At 40.6% G+C, this 24,176-nt stretch overlaps 1 protein-coding gene across 12 annotated transcripts in view; it reads right to left on the bottom strand.

Moving 5' to 3' along the window:
* Window positions 1-7,732: 7,732 nt before the first annotated feature.
* adgrb1a (adhesion G protein-coupled receptor B1a) overlaps window positions 7,733-24,176 on the bottom strand; it is a 449,476-nt gene continuing 433,032 nt past the window's right edge. For 8 of the 12 annotated variants that reach the window (XM_078397552.1, XM_078397560.1, XM_078397550.1 and 5 more), the window contains 4 exons: window positions 18,420-18,455; window positions 18,219-18,323; window positions 11,307-11,360; window positions 7,734-9,276 (listed from right to left, as the gene is read on the bottom strand). In XM_078397552.1, coding sequence (XP_078253678.1) covers window positions 9,079-9,276; window positions 11,307-11,360; window positions 18,219-18,323; window positions 18,420-18,455 — 393 coding nt within the window. In that variant the 3' untranslated portion in view covers window positions 7,734-9,078. Of the gene's footprint in view, window positions 9,277-11,306; window positions 11,361-18,218; window positions 18,324-18,419; window positions 18,456-24,176 lie in introns of all 12 variants that reach the window. The other 4 variants (XM_078397555.1, XM_078397557.1, XM_078397558.1 and 1 more) reach the window with 4 other exon arrangements.

The following is a 24,176-nucleotide window of genomic DNA, read 5'->3' as shown; positions in this document are numbered from 1 at the left end:
ATCTCCCGGTGGCTCAGCACTTCAACTCCCCCTCCCACTCGCAGGCTGACCTTTCTGTCATGGACCTCCTCCATTGTCATAATAAGGCCCACCGCAAATTAGAGGAACAGCATCTCATATTTCGCTTGAGCAGCTTACACCCCAGCGGTATGAACATTGATTTCTCTAACTTCAGATAGTTCCTCTGTCCCTCCCTTTCCCCTCCCCCTTCCTAGTTCTCCCACTGTCTTCCTGTCTCCCACTACATCCTATCTTTGTCCCACCCCTTCCCCTGACATCAGTCTGAAGAAGGGTCCCAACCCGAAATGTCACTCATTCCTTCTCTCCTGAGATGCTGCCTGACCCGCTGAGTTACTCCAGCATTTTGTGATACCTTCGACTGTTATCTTCAAATGCTGTAGAACTGTAATGATATGTTGCAGGGGCACCTCACAGTGCTGATCAATTTAAGTTTACTACAGTCCAGAGATCACTTGGAAATGTCTGTGGTCCTGCATCAAACTGCAGCTACTGTATTTATCCTTCACGCTGCTTCATAAGGGACAGGAGGTTTGGGACTCCCACACTAAAATGTAAGTCCCAAAATATGCTGGCTGTGTTCTGAGCTGCATACCACCATTGTTTACCACATGGAGTCTAGTAGCAGAACATGACATTGTTGAATTATCTGGCTCTTTCCCTCTTGAATCAATCTGTTAAACTTGTACCAGGTCAGATCACTGAACTGGCAATAATATTTTGTGTATTAAAGAGCTGCAGGTGCTGGTTTAAATCGAAGGTAGATACAACATGCTGGAGTAACTGAGCAGGACAGGCAGCATCTCTGGAGAGAAGGAATGGGTAACATTTCGGGTTGAGACAGTAATATCTTTCTGCCTAAGCAGTAACTTCTCTACCACTGTGGATGCTCCATGTATTGTCTTCTAAATGCACTGTAGTCACTCACCCAGTCTTCTTCATAGAGTCGTAGAATCGTATAGCAGGGAAACAGGACCTTTATCCATGCTAGCCAGGTTTTAATAACTGAGGAATGTAGAAACGATGAACTGCAGATGCTGGTTTACAAAGAATGACACAAAGCTCTGGTGTAACTCAGTGAGTCTGGCAGCATTCCATTATGACTGAGCTAATCCCACTTCCATGCATTTATCCTTCTAAATCATCTATGAACCTACCCAAATGAATTTTAAAAGTCACCATTGTACTCACCTTTAATAACTTGTTCCACATACACATCACACTTTGTATGAAGAAATTGCTCTCTGGCTTCATTTCAATCTTTCCCCTCTCACCTTAATTCTATGCCCTCTTATCCTGGACTCCTTTACCCTGAATAAAGACCATAATCATCCACCTTCTTTATGCCGTCCATGATTTTGTACACCTCCAAAAGGTCGCAGCTCAGCCCCCTACACTCCAAGGAAAAATGTCCCAGCCTATCCAGCCACTATTTATAACTAGAGCCAGGATTCTGCCATGTGCCATAAGTGCCTTTTCATGCCTTATTTGATGATTTCAGCAAGATAATGCCGTTTTCATGATTGAGTGCTTAGATCAGCCTTTTTTTGCCACGTTAACGTAACTTAGAAGAACATTTCCACCACCGGGGCGAAACCGTGGGCGCCACCGTCGGTCGTTCATACGTGGGTAGTGGACGAGGCTATAGTCTTTTGCAGTCAGGCTGTAAGTGGGTGTTAAGTGGTGATTGGAGAGGGATCGCTGGGGAAGGGTCCAGTCTTTTCAAACTGGAGTCAGGCTGTGAGTAGTTGTGAAGTGTTGGTTGGGGAGGGGGGGGGGGGAGGGGGTACCAGGGTTAAGTTTCTGTTTTTCGAACCTGATGTAGAACTCATTCAGGTCGTTGGTCAGCTGACAATTATCCAAGTTTTCCTCTTGTTGTTTGTGATTTCTTGCAAGCCCTTCCAAACTGAAGAGTCATTAACTGAGAACTTGCTCCTCAACTTCTCAGAGTACCTTTCCATGGCAGCTTTGATTCCTCTTCTCAGCTTTTACTTGGCCTGCCAGTGGAGGTCTGCATCCCCGCTCCTGTAGGATCTACTTCTGCAAGCGTCAAAATGCCTAAAGTCAAGTCAACGCCTTGTAAAAAACTGAATGTTATGGTGTGAGTGCACGGGAGTGATATATTCTCTACAGACAACTGTGTGCTGTTTTGCAAAGCATGTGAGAAAGCAGTGAATCATGAGAAACATTTCATCTCCCAGCATGTACAGACAGCTAAACACAAGTCGGCGACAGAGAAACTGAAGACGGGAAATACACACGCTTGTCTCCTCACTACATTTACTGCTGGCTCCAGTCGCAAATCTGAGTTTTCGAATGATCTGTACAAGGCATTCATTGATGCTGGAATTTCACTGTGGAAATTGGAAAACAAATCTCTCAGAGAACAGAGCTAGTCATCATTACGGAAAAATTATGTTAACAACAACTTCAACATTGTTGTGCAGAAAATTCGAGATGAAGTTGCTTGCAACAAAATATGGATCTCAATAGACAAGACGACCAATGAATGCTGTGGGGAGATATGTTGCCAATGTGGTCATCGATACACTGGAGGCAGGTCAACCATCCAAGGAGTATTTCTTGACATTGGAAGTATTGGAGAAGTCAAACAGCTCAACTATTGCTCAGTTGTTTACATCTTCACATGCTATACTTTAGCCAGAAGGTATAAAACACAAGAATGTTCTTCTGTTTGTGACTGATGCAGCTACGTACATGAAAAAAGCTGCTCGTGCTCTTAAAGTTTTATTCCCCAAAATGTTGCATTTAGCATGCTTAGCTCACGGACTCCAAAGAATTGCCGAGCACATACGTAGCTTGTTTCCAAATGTCGATCGCCTAGTTTCCAATGTCAAGGCAATCTTCCTCAAAGCACTGTCACGTGTGCAGTTGTTCAAGGAAATGGCAGCCGAGATTCCTCTACCTCCTCAGACCATTTTGACTAGGTGGGGTACATGGCTCTCTGCTGTACTCTACAAAGGTGCAAATTTTGAAAAGATAAAAGAAATCATCAATTGTTTTGAAGAAGAATCTGCTGCAGTCAGGATCGTCAGTGAAATCATGCAGAAAAAGTCCCTCCACCGCGATCTTGTGTTTATTGCTTCCAATTTTGCAAACTTCCCACAAGCTATCACTTCCCTTGAGAAACGTAGCAAAGCATTGGTGAATAACTTGCTAAAGATAAAGTTTTTTTTTTCCCTAGCTTCCCACAATATCTGAGAATACACTTGGTAAGGCCATTTGGGATTTTTCCACCTTAATATTTCTTAAGACTGCTAGCATCTTGTACTTTGTCATTTGGATCTGGTCCAAGACATCATTACTCATTCTCCTCAATTCCTTTGCTTCAGCAGCACCTTTCAACCATTAAGGGGAAGGCCAGCTGACGCATGGGAATGCCACAATCTGCAAGGATCCCTTATAAAGGTATCACTGTCTCTTCATCACCGCTGGGTATAGTGAAATTAACTACACAATGCAACAATAAGATCAGACGATTGCAGTGATTCAAGAAAGCAGCTTGCTGCTGCTACCTACCTAAGGATGATAGGATAGGGGTGTTAAATGCTGGGCTTATCAGTGATACCTTTATCAGAAAAATTGATTAAAATATCTCAGCAAGCTTTACTATTCATAATTACTATTCTAGAACCTCTCTTGGAAAGAACATGTATGAACATTTGGCATGAAGATTGGGTTTATTTTTTTAGAAGGTAGGGGATTGAGACAATGATTAAAACTAATTATAGACAAGGTAAGGTACAACAACTGAAGATGAGATAGTGACTAGAGCATTTATAGAGTAAGTCATACAGCATGGAAACAGGCCCTCTGGCACAACTTGCCCATGGCGACCAAGCTGCCTCATCTGCACTAGTCCCACCTGCCCGTGCTTGCCCCACATCTCTCTAAACCTTTCCTGTCCATGCACATGTCCAAATGTATTTTAAATATTGTTATAGTATATGCCTCAACTACCTCCTCTGGCAGCTCTGAACATTTTTTCAAAGAAAGGCCTAGATAGAGTGGACGTGGAGAGGATGTTTCCACTAGTGGGAGAGTTTAGGACCAGAGGCCACAGTCTCAGAATAAAAGGACGTACCTTTAGAAAGGAGATGCAAAGGAATTTCTTTAGTCAGAGGTTGGAGAATCTGTGGAATTCATTGCATCAAAAAGTTGTGGAGGCCAAGTCAATGGATATATTTAAGGTAGAGATAGATATATTCTTGATTAGTATTGGTGTCGTGGGTTATGGGGAGAAGGCAGGTGACTGGATTTGAGAGGGAAAGATAGATCAGCCATGATTGAATGGCAGAGTAGACTTGATAGGCTGAGTGGCCTAATTCTGCTCCTATCACTTATGAACTTATGAAGAATCAAATGTAATTTTGAGAGCAATTACAATCTTAGCAACAATGGCAATACACCCTTAATAATTGCTTAATTGAGAGACATTGTCGACTTTTAGTATAAAGTGGCAGATCCTAGCCATCTGTCTCATTTCATGATTCTCTGATTCTTTTACCAAAAGGATAGACAATAGACAATAGGTGCAGGAGTAGGCCATTCGGCCCTTCGAGTCAGCACCATCATTCAATGTGATCATGGCTGATCATTCTCAATCAGTACCCCATTCCTGCCTTCTCCCCATACCCCCTGACTCCGCTATCCCTAAGAGCTCTATCTAGCTCCCTCTTGAATGCATTCAGAGAATTGGCCTCCACTGCCTTCTGAGGCAGTGAATTCCACAGATTTACAACTCTCTGACTGAAAAAGTTTTTCCTCATCTCCATTTCCGGATTTGGAGGAAAACTGTTTAATTTGAAGCTGGAAGCACTCATCAAGCACATCTCTGGAGTGGGCAAGCCACTTGGTGTTATTGGTATAGACTCTTGTTCATATCTGCTTTGAAGAACCCCCTTCCAGTTTATTACTGTCTTATTCTTTCAATCCACTGTACCTTCAGCATTTCAGATTTTACTTTTTGATTTCTGGCATCTGCTGCTTCTTTAATGATTATTTTTGGTGTACATTTGGGCAACATATTAAATCCATACAACAGGATTTTTAGTTTGTATAAAGGGCTCAGAAAAAATGTGTTTAAAAGACCAACGAGCTAAGCCTTGCGATGGCCCCAAAACAGTAAATGACTGGCAATTAATCTGTTGTTAAAAGACAAAACCTGTTACCTTGAGAGGGCTCTTAAGATCGGCAGAAGAGAACCGCCTCATGCCTACTTCAGATTAAAAACAGAATTGCGGAAAACATGAATACAGGTAGTCCTATTATTCTACTCCAGTTATAAATCTTGCCTGAGATGTTACTGCAAGATTTTTCATTCTGAAAGGTCCCGACCCAAAACGTCACCTATCCATGTTCTCCAGAGATGCTGCCTGACATGCTGAGTTACTCTTGCACATTATACCTTTTATTGTAAACCAGCATCCGCAGTTCCTTGTTTCTACATCTTTCATTGTACCCGTTTCTCACCTTAATTGTGCAAACTCAACTTGAACTTGAACCAGATAGCTGCATTCCTAAGAAATCTTGTGTTGTAGAAAATTGCACTTTTAAGACAATTGTATCGACAAGGGAAAGGGGTTAATTGGTTAGAGAATTTCACACTCAAAGTAACAAAGCTATTTTTCCTGCTGGATTTTCAAAATAAAGGTCTTTTGAATAGAAAAATGTTTTAGTTACTGAAAACTAAAAATACCAAAAGCTGTGTGTCACATTGTGTAAGAGAATATTGTTGCACAATTGCCAATAGAAGCAATTATTTGTCAATTTCAGAGGCCACCCACGGTTAAAGTAACAGCTGTGTTCTTAAAGAGACAATGGTATCTGATTACTGCAGTGAAGTTACAAGGAAACAGGTTTTTCCTCCCTATATTTTTAAATCAAGAACAGTTTTTTTCTGCTTGTCTAAATTTTTTGTGGTTCTCTCATTCCTAATCAAAATAGTGTCATCGCCAATTTAATGCAAATCATGTTTCCGAATCCCGAAACTTGCATACATCCAATTCATATTATGGAAACACATGTTACAGCAGAAAGACCATATGTCCCATTTGGCTCTTTTTAAGAACAATTGTCAAGTCTTTCAGCTCAACTATTTTTAAAGATCCCTCTAATAATCCCTTGATCAAATATTTGTCCAGTACAAACGATCCTCGCATTACAACTGAAGATAGACACAAATTGATGGAATAACTCAGTGGGACTGGCAGCATCTGTGGAGAGAATGGGTGACGTTTTGGGTGGAGACCTTTCTTCAGACCCTTCTCCTCCTCGCATTATAACTGTTTGATTTATGGACATTTGCCCCTACATAATCCACAAATCACTACCCAAAAATTTGAGATACGGAATAAAATTCAGTCTCATAAAATTTACGTGAAAAAGAGGTAATCGTATCAAAACTATTTATTTTCACATTTCTTGACAAATGCGCAGATGATATGGCTTCATGTTACAGAAAATCAGGATACAACCTATTTTCTAGGAATTCAGTCTCCCTGCCCCCATAATGTGGGGGGTCACCTGTACTTCTTTAAAGGCTGGGACTGAATTTATATCCATTACCTAGTCAAAGGCATTCCAAATCCCAACCATCAGCTGAATAAAAAAAATACCCTCATGTTCTCCCAGGTTCTAATAACAATTAACTTAAATTTGTGCTCATGGAAGCATCAACTTTACTTACCCGAAGGGGCTAAAATCATAGGGAATGGTTGGTAGACACGAGGAATAATGAAAGGACTTTGGGTTGATGATCAGACCCTTCTTCATCCTAATTCTAAGCTAGGTTAATCAACTGGCTATCAAGACGTTATCCCCCCTGTGTGTATGGAAATTATATCAGATCCAAAAAGTTGGCAAAAAGTATTCAGCTGAATTTCCAGAATTGTTAAATTTTACGCAAATTGATTTTCAGACTGAAGAACTGAAGAAATGCAGTAAACATTTGAATGTTTGGTGCAGACATTCCAGTTTCTACAGAGAAACCTGAAGGAACAACTCACGTGTGTGATTACCTACAGGCTTTGTGGACAGGGCAGGAAATCATAGATAAATCTCTGCTTACATTCACAGCATGAATCAGGGCATAATGATCCTTGACTGTTTCACTTGTTTCTTTCTTGTAAGAAACCATTAGATTGCATTTCAGTTTCCATGGAGAATGGTCAAGTCAGCATCATAAAGAAATTGAAGCTCAATATCTCATAAGACAAAGGAGGGGGACCTTTTTGCCCATCATGCCCATGTAACTTATAGAACAATCCTATTCCTACCTAATTTGCCCTGTAATCTATTCTCCCTTTGGTCCACCAACTCCCTTCAGAATCTACCATTCACCTGATAGTAAAGGGCAATTTATTATGAGGGCAATTTACAATGAACAATTATTCCACCTGCCTGCACATATTTGGGATATGGAAGGAAACCGGAGTACTGGCAGAAACAGTGTGCAAATTCCATGAAGACAACACAAGAGTTCAGGATTGAACTTGAGTTGCTAGAATAGTGATGCAGCCGGTGTTAAACCACTTTGCCACTGTGCTTCCTTCTGCCTCAAACCTTTATGTACAATTCCTGACACACTGTATGAAGCAGTCCGTGGTATGGTCCAGTAAAAACTATGGCAAGTGCTTTTGACAATATATATGAAAGTAGCATTATTAAAAACACTCATTGCTTTCAGATATCAATTGATACCAAGGAAATAGGACGAGGTGAATCATTCTTTCAGAGAAGTAAAAAAATGATGAGAGGCATAGATATGGTAGATGGTCAGAACCATTTTCCCAACTTAGAAATGGAGGACATGGCTATAATGTGTGAGGGGGAAAGTTTAATGGAGATGTGCGGGGCAGGTATTTTGCAGACAATAGTGGGGGCCTGAAACGCATTTACCAGGGGTGGTGGTGAAGGTAGATACAATAGTGGTGTTTAAGAAGCTTTTAGGTAGGCACATGGAAATGTAGGGTATAGAGGGAGATGGATCATGTTCAGGCAGATGCAATCAGTTTAACTTGGTATTATGTTCGGCATAAATATTATGGACCAAAGGACCCATTCCTTTGCTGTACAGTTCTATGTTCAATGGCCTGTGGGCCATAATGCGAGATAATGTGGGAATCCAGATTCTTTTGGCAAACGATGATTCCTCAATCAATCATTTCTGAAAGCAATCACAAAGTAAGTTTATCCTCTTAGCATTCTCATTTTCAGATTAACTCAAATTTTTCCTGGCTCTTTGTAATGAGGTTTAATAAGTACACTGTTTATAGTTTACATTTTTATTAGAAAGGACACATTCATTTTGTGCTCTGAAAACTGTACAGAAAACTGACAAACATGGATATAGGAAACCAGAACCAGTTTAACCAACCATAAAAGTAGAATCTTGTAGATCAACGATTATTAAACACATGGCATAACATTAGCTTTACTCTGTCATTGTACATAACACTGTTAAAGTTTGTTAACTTAACAGGAAAATTAAACACAGTAGAAAGATATTTAAGCTAAAAGTCAATAGGTGTAATAATTACATATTATACAGCAGGGCAGACAAGGCCTTGTGCTTTCAATTTATATATCTAAAATCTTGACAGGTACATCACAGTTTTTAAGTATGTTCATTGTATTTACTGTTCGAAATTTCATTTTTTTATATAGTACACAATATGACAAGAAAATGCCATTAAATTCTGATGCAAAAAATGCTTGCATATCAAGCAATCAACACTAAACTGGTTACTTGTTTTTTAAATATATTTATATATATATATATATATATATATATATATATATATACACACATACATATATATATATATATACATTTGCCCATTACTGTCTTTGATAAGAGTTTTTGGACTACGAGTACTGTGTTCGCTAGCGTGTTTTCTCACCGCAGTGAGATAACACAACGCTGACTGCATCACAAGGTTTAAAACAATATCTCTCTGAGAACAAGATATCTGTACTGTATAAGGTTTCAAAAGAAACCAATCTGTTTTAAAATTTAAAAAAAGGTCGCTCCTCAGGTCAGACTTCAGTCTGAAGGTCAATGATGTCCTGTCCACCAAGTGGTATCGTGGCTCCTGTTTTCTCCCATTCCACTGTTCTCATTTCTAAGGGAGAGTGTTGAGTGGGATCCAGTTCCTTTTTTATCCATGTAGGTGGAGACTGTATTTTTCGGATCCCTTCCCAAGGCCGCTTGATTGGAGTCTGTTTCTCTGGCTGCTATTGTAAGGAGAAGCTTATTAATTACAGTCAAGACCAGGGAACCCGAGTCCAGAATTGGAAATAATGGTCTGCCTATTGATTCTAATCCCATAAACTAAATGCACCCAAGGACTGAGGTCAATGCACAAAGCTTTGGAAGCATACAGTATGTTAATCAACATCTGAAGCGGAAAGATTATACTTTCAGCTGGGAAGCTTCATCAGAACTCAATGCTATCTTTCTTTCTCAAGCCGCTTTCACATTGCATGAGAATGTGCTCATGGCGTCAGTTCCTGCAACGGGTAAACAGAGATAATCAAATGCTCCTCAGAGCATAATGGCTGCTGTGTGGCCATGACTAAGTAATTACCTTCCCAGCTGAGAGATGGAAGTGAGGTCAGTGCAACACAATCACTTGGACAGAAGGTTTATTGGACAACCATAACGGAAAAAAGCGAGGAAAATCTGGTGCATTGTGGCTGTGACCTTACTGACAGACAGAATTCTGCCATCGTTTAAGCCATCTAATTGCTTTGCGCACAGAATATGTTAACATCTGACAGCAAGTGTAACCAAAAACTCCAGGCTACCATTGCTGAAATCACTCTGGGAGGTGGGGGGGAGGGGGGGGGGGGGAGAGGGGAGGGGGGCCTTGATGGGCCCATAGAGACTAATTTCTCATGAAATTTGTTCACCTTACAATCTTAGCGTAGATCAATTTCTGACAGCTGGCATGATATGACATAGAAATTGGGTTGAGAGAGTTGGCCTACAAGGACGGCTCACAGATTGGGAGGGGAAAAAAACAATGGAGGACCAGGAGTGAAGGAGGTTGGGGGAGAACAATGGACAAGGCGGGGGGGAGAACAAAGGACAATGGAGGACCCGGCGTGGAGGAACTGTTGGGGAGGGAGTGGGGGACAAAAGGGGAGCCGGCGTGCTTTGTAACTTTGTCAGCGCCATAGGTGGCTGCTATTTGTATATATTGTGTATGCAAGCAAAGAATTTCACTGTGCCTCGTCACATGTGACAATAAAGTATTCCTTCCTTCCTGTATTCTTCAGTATCTCAAAAAAAGAAGGGAGATCTTACAGAGAAATAAGATCCTAAAAGGATATATCAATGTGAACGTTGGGGATTTCCACTTGAGGGAGAGTCTTTACCAAGGTGAAGGGGGTGGGAGAAACACCATTGCAAGATCAAGTGATAGTCATTTAAAATTGAGCAGTGCAGTAAATTCTTCTTCCAGGGTCCCTGGAATTCCCTACCGTGAAGGGTTGTAGAGGCTGGATCATTTTAGAAATTTAAACAGGCAGAATTTGATTTTGAAAGATTGGGAAATTCATGGTTATGAGAGGCAACATAAAAGTGGGATTGAGGCCTGGGGCAGATCAGTCAAGGTTATATTGATCGGCAGGACAGGTTTGAGGGGCAGGTCTTACACCTGCTTTCTTGTCTTAACTTCAAAACTAGTATTAATAAATCTCAGATGCAGCTTTGCTAGCCATACCTGACTCTTATGAAAAATGGCTTAATTAATTAAACAAAGCTTCCCAGGTGCTTAATAATACATGATGCAAACTACAACTCTTGATGTTCCTGAGTTTCATCGGTGGAAAGCAGTGTGAAGTAACATAATCTGTCCATTTGCGCATTCTAAAAGGATTTCACTTACTTACCTCTGCAGGTCATTGTTTTATGAAACTTCTCTCAGCAAGACAAAGTAATGCCTTTGAACAATTCACAAAGCATGCAGAAAAGGGACACAAACACAAAACCCGAGTAGTTACAAATTTTTTGTGTCAATCACAAAGAGTGTCTCATGACAATTTTACGTTAAGCTGAACTCTCTATCATCATGTCTCTCAGACACATCTTTTCACACAAGCTATTATCTCTGCATTTATTTTATGAGCATAGAAAATATATTGTAACATTTTGGGTTTCAGGGCTTTCATTAACCATCCCATCCAATTGAGCACAGTGTGTAGGGCAACCAAACAATATAGAATTGTTAAAAATTCAGTTAAAAAGTCATCATACTTACATTGACACTAGCTTTATCACTTCCTGCTGATGAAACACTCCATCGTTTCACTGCCTATTAAAAATGAAAACAATTTAAAAAAATAATAGTGACGCACGACATTAGCAAGCATATTACTACAACATTGGAATTAGCACCTGTATACAATAACCTGTAACAGCTGTAAAGGGCAGCAAAGTGGTTTAGTTGGTGGAGCTGCTGCCAGAGGTTTCGATCCTGACCTCGGGTGCTGTCTGTGTGGAGTTTGCACATACTTGCTGTGACCTCATAGGTTTCCTCGGATGCTCCAGTTCCCTCCCACATCCAAAAGACGTGCAGGTGTGTAGGGTAATTGGCGTGGGTAAATTGCCCCTAAAGTGTTTTCCTTGGAGAACGTAGAATAGCTGAATTTCAGAGGTGGGATGAGAGTCAGCAGCAACCAGCATGGAGCCATGACTAATTGTGCATCAAGGAGCTTCAGCAACATTGAAGTCAATGAGGATCTGGCAAAAAAAACTTCATTGAATAGAGCCACATTGAAGATAGAGACAGAAGGTAATGCCTCTGGATGCCAGCCACAGATTATCACCTCAGGGTGGTGCCCAAGGCTAATCATGGCCAAAGATAGATACAAAAAGCTGGAGTAACACCTGTAGTCTGAAGAAGGGTCTCAACCCAAAACGTCACCTATTCCTTTTCTTCAGAGATGCGCTCTGACCTGTTGAGTTATTCCAGCCTTTTGTGTCTATCTTCAGTTTAAACCTGCATCTGCAGTTCCTTCCTACACGCTAATCATAACCAGCTGCTTTATCAAAGACTAACCCTCCATCATGAGGGAAGAAGTCCAGGATGCTCACAAATGTTGACAAATGCCATTGCTTTTTTTGATTTATGGTAAGAACCTCTACTTGGGATTGACGGCCACTATTTCTAAATCTGAGGGGCACATGAAACTTGGCAGTATCACAAATTGCAAAGATAGTGATAAATTAGAGCAGGATATAAATGGGCTGATGAAAAGGAAAAGTGACAGGCACAATTTAATGCGGCGACATGTGAGGTTATGCATTTTGGTCTGAAAAATGGAGGATATTGAGGCAACATAGTGGAATCTGTTCTAAAAATCGGTCGATGAACAAGGACACAATTTATTAATAGTGGCAGAGTAGGTTGACAGAGAACTGATGGGCTGAAAGGCCTTCTTCAATCCTCTTATTCTAGGTTCAAGTAAATTTGCAAATCATCAGAAAATGAGTGAGCTGCACAACAATCAGGCATATGCTGAGACATGGCAATTAACAGCTGGAGGGTCATTGATTCAAAACTTAACTGGATTAGCCACAATAATGTGGTGGCTGTAAAAACATGTCACAGGGCAATTTGCGATGAACGGCTCACCTTCTGGTTCCCCAAAGCCCTTCTGCCATTTAGTAGGCATGTTAGGAAGGCATGAATAGTGAAAGGCTTGGATAGAGTGGGTGTGGGGAGGATGTTTCCACAAGTGGGATAGTCTAGGATGAGAGGTCATACCCTCAGATTTAAAGGATGTTCTTTTAGGAAGGAGATGAGAAGAAATGTCTTTAGTCATTGGGTGGTGAATCTGTGGAATTCTTTGCCACAGAAGGCTGTGGAGGCAAAGTCAGTGGATATTTTACGGCAGAGATAGACAGATTCATGATTAGTACAAGTGTCAGAGGTAATGGAGAGAAGGCAGGAGAATGGGGTTAGGAGGGAGAGATAGATCAGCCGTGATTGAATGGCATAGTAGACTTGATGGGCCAAATGACTAATTCTACTCCTATTCCTTATGACCTTATGAATACCCTTCATGTTTCCACACAAGTGCAACTGCAGCAACATTCAGGAAGCTTATTACCAATCAAGACAGATCAGGTGGTTGAATCGTACACCATCCACTGGGCCGTCCCTCGGGATCAAGAGCGATGTGTTTCCATTCCAGTTCTATGAGTATCCTCTTCCCATGTGTGGTGGCTGTTGCACATCAACTATCCATCAGTCTTGACACAGGATACTATCGGCCCAATGGCTAGGAAGTTCAAGACAAATGGGCCCCAGCAGCTCTGTCCCCATCCCTCCCCTCTATCTACCTACCTGCTATCTTTAATCAGACTTTACTGGACGTTATCTTGCACGAAACTTTACGCACATGATCATGCATCTGTACACTATGGATTGTTTGAGTGTAATCATGTATAGTCTTTCCGCTGACTAGTTAGCACGCAACAAAAACTTTTCATTGTACCTTGTTACACGTGACAATAAACTAAACTAGATCATGAATGATGGCCATAAAACAACCGCACTATTAAAAAAAACATATGTTTTACGAATATCCTTCAAGGAACAAAACCTCTTATTAGTACCTGGTCTGGCGTGTATGGGACTCCAGCTCCACTAAAGGCCTGAGGTTTACCTGTTCACTTGGTTCACAGTAGTTATGAATTGACAATAAATACTGGCCTTGCCAACAATTGCCATATCCCTTGAATCCATCAATACTATTAGCACCTTCATTGCCAGTAATGCAAAGACTGCATAAATAAACGTTCAAGTATTAGGACAGTCTCAGCAGGATCAGATAATCCACACAGCAGCTGGCAATTTTGGGACAGAAAACTGGCAGAAACAATTCCTGTCTAAATTTGTTAACCAGGCAACATCAGTTAATGTTCTGATAATAAACAGGCCCAACCTGACATTATTGTTAATCCCAGATCAGAAGCAGTTTCCAAAGCCCGTACAAACATGCAGAAATGTTGATATGCTGAAGACGAAACACAGAAATGGTACATTACATTTGTAATCTAGCCTGTAAACCTGAGGCAATTTGATATTATGTCCCTTGACCCCTTGTCGAAACATGACTGATTCAGGTTGGGGGGGATATAAACTGAGATCTGAGTACAATGTGCATTTCTGTTCATTACACTGATGGGAAGGATATGATTGCACTGAAGAAGGTGCAAAGGAGTGCTTCAGTTGGTAAAGGTTGGATTGGGTGGGTTTGTTTTTAAAGTAAGCTGAGGGGAGAAGGACATCGATAGGGTAGATATAGAGAACCCTTTCTCCACAGTAAAGAAGTCAAATGTTAGAGGCTACATGTTTAAGGTGAGGGGGGTGGGGGGGGGCGGTGTGGTTTAGAGAGGATCCGAGGAAGAGTGTTTTTACCCAAAGGGATAATTGGAATGTGGAATGCATTGCTTGAAAGGATGGTAGAGGCAGAGACACTCGCAACATTTAAGAAATATCGAGATGAGCACTTGAAATACCAAGGTTTATAAGGTCACAGCACAAGTTGAGGTAAATAGGATTAGTATAGTTGGATACTTGATGGACATGGTGGGCCTCTTTTAGTGCTGACTAGCGAAGAAGTCCTTTGAGAGGATGGTTATGGCACATATCAACCCCGACCTGAGCAAGAACATGGACCCACTATAATTTGTCTTCTGCCACAATAGATCTACAGAGGATGTTGACTGGTTGCATAACAGCCTGGCTCGGCAACTAGAACGCCCAAAAATGAAGGAGATTACAAAAAGTGGTGGACACTATTTGGTCCATCATGGGCATTGTCCTTCTCTCCATTAAAAGGATCTCTAGGAGATGCTGCCTCAAAAAGGCAGCCAGCATCATCAATAACCCATGCCACCATGGCCACACTCCCATTTCATTGATGCCTTTGGGGAGGTAGCATCAGAGTCTGAAAACCATTACCTCCAGGTTCAAGAACAGCTTTTTCCTCACAGCCAACAGGCTCTTGAACCCTACAAGTACTAACTAAACTATGAACTATGAATGATCTTGGTTGCACTAAGGACTTTGAACTTTTTGCAATAATCTATATTTTTAATTTATTGATTTTTTTGTTTACTCTGTCATCAATTAGTATTATGTTTACAGGCCTGGCTTGCTGCTGCAAGTAAGGACTTAATTGTTCTATTTTAAAACTCTTAACTTGTATCACTCTATCTCCTCTCAGATTTTTACCTGCTTGCAATTCCATGAATGCATTGCTCAATTTTATGCTGTTAAGTTTGCAACACTCGTCTTCAAGTCAGCAGCTTATGAGTTTATTTCCCACTCTTGGCCTCAGTCTAATTCATTGTACATTATTGAGTGCTGTGCTAATAGGAGGAGTTGACTTTCAGATGAAATATTAAATGGAAGTCCTGTAATTAATCCTCAGACTTGATAAGTAATCTAGGGAGATTTCCTGCTGTTCATCACATTATTTATCCTTCAGCCAATGCAACAAAATGATTAACATCATCTAATTTATTGTCCATGAGTTAGTGCCTGTTCCAAACTGTTTGCAGGACCATCAATTATTGCACTTCAAAAGTAATTAGTGACTAAAAGGTTGTTATACTAATGCAAGTGATTTTTTAATTATTATCCATCGCCACTCCAACTGAGTTCAGGTGCATGTGTGGAATTTAATGATCGTAATTTTTTTTCATATTCCTTTTGTATCATTAAATTTGGAGATGGTCTATGGGTGAAAACAGCTTTTTGACGAATAAACACCCTATCAAGACAATGGGAGGTCAAAGTCGGTCAAGAATCCTAAATTGAATAGGCTGGGTTGTCTTTTGTCTCCCTGCATTTATTATAAAGAGGGAAAAATTCCCCCTCAGAGTTAAAAGTTAAATTTTTACACATCTGAGATGGCAGGCAGATTAATACATCACCAGAGAGGATCTCTGAAGGTACGGCACTCCCCCAGCACAAGGCTGAAATGTCAGTTTAGGTTCTGTGTGGAAGTCTCTGCAGTGAGCCTTCAACTCGAAGGGATTAAAAGTACCATTAGCAAATTTGCAGATGATACTAAGTTGGGGGGTAGTGTGAATTGTGAGGAAGATGCAATAAGGCTGCAGGGTGACTTGGACAGGTTGTGTGAGTGGGCGGATACATGGCAGATGCAGTTTAATGTAGATAAGTGTGAGGTTATTCACTTTGGAAGTAAGAATAGAAAGGCAGATTATTATCTGAATGGTGTCAAGTTAGGAGGAGGGGGAGTTCAACGAGATCTGGGTGTCCTAGTGCATCAGTCAATGAAAGGAAGCATGCAGGTTCAGCAGGCAGTGAAGAAAGCCAATGGAATGTTGGCCTTCGTAACAAGAGGGGTTGAGTATAGGAGCAAAGAGGTCCTTCTACAGTTGTACCGGGCCCTGGTGAGACCGCACCTGGAGTACTGTGTGCAGTTTTGGTCTCCAAATTTGAGGAAGGATGTTCTTGCTATGGAGGGCGTGCAGCGTAGGTTCACTAGGTTAATTCCCGGAATGGCGGGACTGTCGTATGTTGAAAGGCTGGAGCGATTGGGCTTGTATACACTGGAATTTAGAAGGATGAGGGGGGATCTTATTGAAACATATAAGATAATTAGGGGATTGGACACATTAGAGGCAGATAACATGTTCCCAATGTTGGGGGAGTCCAGAACAAGGGGCCACAGTTTGAGAATAAGGGGTAGGCCATTTAGAACGGAGATGAGGAAGAACTTTTTCAGTCAGAGAGTGGTGAAGGTGTGGAATTCTCTGCCTCAGAGGGCAGTGGAGGCCAGTTCGTTGGATGCTTTCAAGAGAGAGCTGGATAGAGCTCTTAAGGATAGCGGAGTGAGGGGGTATGGGGAGAAGGCAGGAACGGGGTACTGATTGAGAGTGATCAGCCATGATCGCATTGAATGGCGGTGCTGGCTCGAAGGGCTGAATGGCCTACTCCTGCACCTATTGTCTATTGTCTATTGTCTATTAACTCATGACCTTTTAATTCAGAAGTGTGCATACTGCTGTGAAGTCAAGGCTGCCATCTCAAATTTCACACCCAGAAAATCCTCAGCAGGCAATTAATTAGTTGCTGTCGACATGACCTTATTATAGTAAATATATTCTGAAGGAAATGCACCACGAGCAAGTGCATTAATTATGTAGACTGAAGACAACAGTGTTGGCAAGTTTGACTCTCCCTTGGCCAAAGGGAGCTGACAATTTCCAGTTACTCTCTTTCAAAAGCAATCCAGTTAACACAGCCTCTATGAGGCTGCTTCCTTCCATAAATATTTATGATTTGGAGGAGGGAATCAGATATAGTATTTCTAAATTTGCTGATGGCACAAAACTGGGTGGGATTGTGAATTGTGAGGAGGATGCAAAGTGGTTCAAATCAATTTGGACAAGTTGACTGATCATAGATATGCCTACAATAGACATTGTATTTGACCACTGAATAGGGTTGTAATGGACATGTATTGGATACACATATATCCAATGTAGCCAATATATTGGGCATACCTATCTGACGCACTGCGATATGATTTTTAGACAGACCAGGCATGAAGGGGTGTGGGAAGATGGAGTTCAGATAAAGGATCAGAGGCAATCACATTAAATGGTAGAACAGTCTCGAAGGGCCAAATGGCCTATTTCCACTTTTGATGTTTCGATGAGTTTGAGTTGTATCACTGGGGAATGAGAATGTGATCCTCAATCCATCCCTTGTTATTCAACATCATAAATCATCATTATGACTATTGCATGCAGTATGATTTGGAGTATTGTGTTCAGTCTTGGTCACCCTGCTATAAAGTAGGAAGGATGTTGTTAAGCTGGAAAGAGTGTGAGAGAAGAATGATGCCAGGACTCCAGGGCCTGAGCTACAGGGAGAGGTTGGGCAAGCTAGGACTTTATTAGGGTCTAGCATAGATGGGGCATCTTGGTCGAGATGGGCAAGTTGGGCCAAAAGGCCTGTTTCCGTGCTAACTGAAAGCATGTCTTTTGCTTGGAAGAAGCTGTAACAACAAGGTAAGGCTATTAGACTACACCAATACCGTAGAAAGGGTGTATTAGGATCGTATAACACTTAGGCCGTATTATACACGACTGAGCCCTCTTGGATCCAAATACTTTTTCTTACTTTATTGTCTATTGTGGGAGATTCTCTGTCTTTCTCCGCATGTTGAAGTTTCCTGTTTAGATCCTGAAACATGTCTTGATGCCGTTTTCTTGTGTGCATTATTTTCTAGAGATAGACAGCAAGACATTTGTGTTAATGTAGCTGAGGGCATCTGGTACAGAATACACACTTAAACCCATGAATCCGGCAGAAAGGTCTCACCTCGAAGTCTAATTCAGCATATCTAGATTTTCTTCTCTGGAAAACAAATTAAACAATTAGTAGCATCCATTCAGAAAAAAAACCGAATTATGACTGGATGGGGCAGCGCATATTTCACTCAATTAAATTATAGCAAACAAAACTTTACTTCACCATTTACAGTTTTATGTTTTTGAGTCTTCATCATTGAGTTTTACCATGATGTGATGATCCAGGGAAGTTCTGGACAAAGTCACGGGAAAGATAATATTTTCTAAACCTGCAACCCCAAAAACATCCAGCCTGGATCGATAAAGAAATTATGCCTTTTCAACTGGCTAATGGGTATGGCACTATGCTACACCACTTCAGTCTCAACTCAGTTCCATGAGTTTATGTGAACCACAGTACACGCTAATTTGACAGTCACTTTTAGACCTGCCAGAGGATAGCTGATGTGGGAAGTTGAATAATATTACACTGCTGCAGTATGAGACGTTCTTATGAGGTTAAGCAGAGATGTTCTGCTGATAGAGAACTTCACTTTGCAACTAATGGAGTTATACCTGTCTTGAGAATGCTTCATGCTGACACTTTGACATAGAAGGCGCTGAATTTACTTTTTTGATAAACACAGCAAAAGAAAAACTCAGATGGAAAAGTTTTTGAAGAAGCTTTTCTTAAAATGAGAAAACATTACAAACACTTTTCATTTGTTCAGTAACATGACACAAAGACATAAATCATTCTGAATTGCTGGTCATATCACTTGAAGCAGATGTCACTTTCACTATAATGGTACTCCATACAAAAAAAAAAGATTTATCAAGCACTTATTTAGGGAGATGGTGGTTTGGGGTCAAAGCACAATGATAGATGTGAAGGGATTATATTATTTAAAGCAGATCAGGGTTTGGATGGGGACGAATGAGCACTGTAAAGTAGCAGCTTCAAAATGATATTGAGGTTGATGGATAGGAAGCTTCCATCGCTACTCATTTGCCTCTGCTTTACTCTGCATGAGATGACTCAAGTATATTTAACAATTGTTCAAAGTTTCTTAAGACTTGAGGTTTGCTGATACAACCAGCTGAATGGCTTTCTGGCAGCAATCAACATTTTGTATTTAAGGGGAAACTCTAGTTAAACAGTAAAGACATTCTCTTATTTGGCACAGCCAAGCAAAATTACATCCAAAGGTACACTAATCTTTCAATAGAGGACAACAGTTACTCAAAATTTCTGATGAAGAGTCACTGACTTGAATCATTAACTTTGTTTTTCCCTTTATTCATGCAGCCTGACCTGCTGCACATTTCTGGCACTTTCTTGTTTTGTTTCAGATTTCCAACATTTGCTATTGTTTTGTTTGTTTTTAAGTTACTTAAGTTATTATGAAAGATTTGGCTCCAGTGTACAATGCAAAATAAGTGACAACATAGAGACCAATTCTAGTCAAGACCACAAGAATGCTGGTAATGGACATACATTTTGCTTTAGAAATGACAGTTATCATGTTCTTCTTGGAAAATGTCTTGGAATTCTTTAAATGTTTTGAAATTTATGCCTATCGTTCCTGCAAAGCCCTGTTTCAAATTCTCCAAATTGTTTTTTTTACCTCATATTAGCATTGAAATTGTTGTGTATAAATCCACAGTGGCCATCTTTTATGACCATACCAATGAAGCACGATCCCTCCAGTCGGCAACCCTTGATATGGTTGAATACATCAATTTTATTCTAACGCTACATGACCATTGGTCAATTGAGCAACCTACCCATCCTGATTTAATGGTTACCCATTGCATTAAAAGATTCAAACCAGATAATCTCCTCCAATAGCTTCTATTCTTGTCCCTTTACTTACCCCTCTGGCCTCCAAACGCTTCAAAGGTCAATTCTTATACCATTCTTTTTATCAGTGTTGCCCTTCAGCAGAATTGAACAAAAATCTGAAATTATGTTCCACGTGTTTACTAACACCGAACTCCACCTCAGGAAAGCCACTCTCAACTCTTCCCAGTGTCCACTAAACTGGTCAAGATCAGAGGCATGTTCTACAAAACAAAGACTAGGGACACCATCTTTGGCATCATCCTTAAATTCTAATCCTCCAACTCAGATTCCATCTGATTTATGGTTACTATTTCAGGTTGAGCAAACCCATTTGCAAATGTTGCATCTTGTTTTACCCTGAATTAAGCTTCAGGCACCATGGTGAATCTATCATAAAGATAATCTATTTCTACCAATCTAACATCAGTCATTTTTGTTTTTGTTTCTGGTCAGAAAACATTTACATTTCTTTGTTCGGTGATTATTCCACCAATATCTGGGTCAGCCACAACCTTCATGAAGTTGAAGTCATAAGTTCATACGTTACAGGAGCCGAATTCGGCCATTCAGCCCATCAAGTCTACTCCACCATTCAATCATGGCTGATCTATCTTTCCCTCTCAACACCATTCTCCTGCCTTCTCCCCATAACCCCTGACACTCTTACTAATCAAGAATCTGTCAATCTCAGCTTTAGAAATATCTATTGACTTGGCCTCCACTGCCAACTGTGGCAATGAATTCCACAGATTCAGTACCCACCCTCTGACTAAAGAAATTCCTCCTCATCTCCGTTCCAAAGGTATGTCCTTTTATTCTGAGGCTATGGCCTCTGCTCCTAGACTATACCACTAGTGGAAACATCCTCTGCACATTCACTCTATCCAGGCCTTTCACTATTCTGCAAGTTTCAATGAGGTTCCCCCTCATCCTTCTATAAACTCCAGCGAGTACAGGCCCAATGCCTTCAAATGCTCATCATAGATTAACCTAATGGTTCCTTAGATCATTCTTGTAAACTTCCTCTGGACCGTCTCCAACGCCAGCCCGTCCTTCCTTAGACATGAAGCCCAGAACTACTCGCAATATGATTTTTAAAATTCTTACCCGCATGGATTCCTCCCGCCTGTACTACAATCCTTTGCACAGCCACAATTGTACTGTTGGGGAAGTCCAGAACCAGGATAAGCGGTAGGCCATTTAGGACTGAGATGAGGAAAAACTTCTTCACCCAGATAGTTGTGAATCTGTGGAATTATCTGCCACAGAAGGCAGTGGAGGTCAATTCACTGGATGTTTTCAAGAGAGAGTTAGATTTAGTTCTTTGGGCTAAAGAAATCAACGGATATGAGGAAAAAGCAGGAACACGGTACTAATTTTAGATGATCAGCCATGATCATATTAAATGGCGGTGCTGGCTCGAAAGGCCGAATGCCCTACTCCTGCACCTATTTTTAAAAATGTTTTCTATGTTTCAATTTATCATTTTAGGAGAGTGATGGAACATACATTTTTGACTTATCTACACCTGCTTTCCAATCAATATTTAATGCACTGTCCAATTACAATCATCTGGGATGTAGCTGCAACGTTAATGCAAGTTCTTGTAGTATTAGAAACTATGCATATTTATTTCAGAACAATCTATCTTTCAATTCAGGGAATTGTTACTCAATCAAATAAAATCGCAGATTTTGGATCCTGTCACGTACTCTTGTGCTGTTATTATTTCCAAAATTGGGGGGGGGGGGGGCAGAGCAGATCAGTCTGATTATGAAAAGTAAAACGGTTGAAACTGAAACAGAACTCAGTATCAGAATGATGATAATAAGTTCATCCAAAATATTAACATAACTTTCAGATAATGACTGATTACCTACTGTGCACTTCCAACAGTGTTTGTTATTGTTCACAAAACAGATAGGAGGCTCAGCATTAACCGTGAATTCAACACTTAATCAAAATTAAACCATTTATTAAGCACATAGTGGGGTGACAATGCCAAGTAGATCAAGGAGAAATCTGTCTCCATAACTTTGCCACAAAAAGGATGCGATTTACATTGGAATCATGGGGGGGGGGGGGGGAGAATATACTTTCATGCGGTGTTGACAGTTGTTGTCATTCTCAGCTACTCTTTCGGAATATGTTTCTAGTTTCACCAGAAGTGCTTCCACTCGAATATGTTCTCAAGTGTGGTTGAATCTAACAGAAATGCAAATCTCCCAAACCAACACTTGGAATACAGCGTTTAGGTGTTCCAACAATTATGCTTTTACTTCAGGATTCTGAGCATTGGAGAGATAAAAAATCTCTGCAGCAGGGAGTTGGATAAGGACTCATTCATAATTCATGTTTTTTTAAGGAGCAGATTATTCAATTTATCAATGTTCATATGGGGTACCACAGTATAATGTTATTGAGATAATGATCAAAAAACCTGCACTAATAAACCAGGGACATGTTCAAATCTCACCATATCATTTGAGGAACTTACATTCAATCAATCAAGAAATTTGAATGTAAGGAACTTAAATTCAATCTTTCAAGAAATATTACAAAATAATATTTTTTTGATCATGTGAAATATTGCCATGAAATATCATCTAGTCACAAGGGAAGATATTCTACGAGAAAATAACTGCAGATGCTGGTACAAATCGAAGGTATTTATTCACAAAATGCTGGAGTAACTCAGCAAGTCAGGCAGCATCTCGGGAGAGAAGGAATGGGTGACGTTTCGGGTCGAGACCCTTCTTCAGACTGTCTCGTCCCGAAACGTCACCCATTCCTTCTCTCCCGAGATGCTGCCTGACCTGCTGAGTTACTCCAGCATTTTGTGAATAAATACCTTTGGAAGATATTCTACTGTCATTATATGCAACTCCAAATCCAAAGCAGCATGTTTTATAACTGACCTCTGAAATAGCCCAGCAGACACCCACTCCAAGGGCAGAGAGGACAGGGGCATGAATGTTGGCCTTGCCAGTGATGCCCATTTAATGCGAAGAAGAGTGACTGAGAAGTGATATTAAAGAGGAATGTAAGTGGAATAGAAATGGTGACTATTTCACTTTAAATTCCAAAGAAAGCCTAGGTACCAAGCAGTGAAATGCATATTTAGAACTGATGGCAGGAAACACTTCTCCAAAATAAGTTAAAGTCTGAAACAGCCTTCGGAAAAAGGAACACAGGAAAAATCTTTGGAATCACTCAAAAGCCAGATAGATGTTTTACAAAGCCCTGGATTTCCTTCGATGGCTCCAAAACGGGATCAAATTAGCACAGAATTACAATCAGAATTGGGCTTCATGGGAGAACTTAATTAAATGGAATTGTTCAATGAGATTCCAAATTATTATGATATTTAGAATTTGATTATGAGCAGCACTTTCAAAATAAAACCCTTTTCTGTCAAAGCTGCAGGCATGTGATATTAGTGCATTAGGATAAGAGAGATGGCCGCAGGACAGAAGGATTAGAGGATGCAGTCATATTCAATATGGTATGTCTGTTTTCAATTCAAGTAAAGGATCAGGAGAGAAGTATAAGAGGAACCAAAACTGGTCTTAATTTTACATGAAATGGCATTGTAACTTGTGAAAGATTTAAAGAAAAACATTCATACTACACCTCTCAAATTCCAAGAATATTCACAGGCAATGAATTGTTTACTATTTTGTTGTCAAATATAATGGTAAGATAGTGCACGTCATAAATTGTACGGCCAGTCAGTTATTCTGTCTTGATTGAAGAATCTGTGAATTCTCCCTGAAACTGGTGCTCTGAGATGGGGGACTCAAATACAGTGGGAGGGAGGAGCACAATCAGAGGTACACTGACTGAGGTCCACAGGAGGCCTGAAGTGATGTTTTCTTTGGGGGGGGGGGGGGGGGGTCAGCGGTAAGACCAAGTAGATTACAAAAGATCTTAACATTTGCT

Source organism: Rhinoraja longicauda, chromosome 4 (genome assembly GCF_053455715.1).
Source record: "Rhinoraja longicauda isolate Sanriku21f chromosome 4, sRhiLon1.1, whole genome shotgun sequence".
Taxonomy (NCBI): Eukaryota; Metazoa; Chordata; class Chondrichthyes; order Rajiformes; family Arhynchobatidae; genus Rhinoraja; species Rhinoraja longicauda.
Note: the sequence above shows the minus strand (reverse complement) of the source record. Positions and strands in the feature narration are given on the sequence as shown.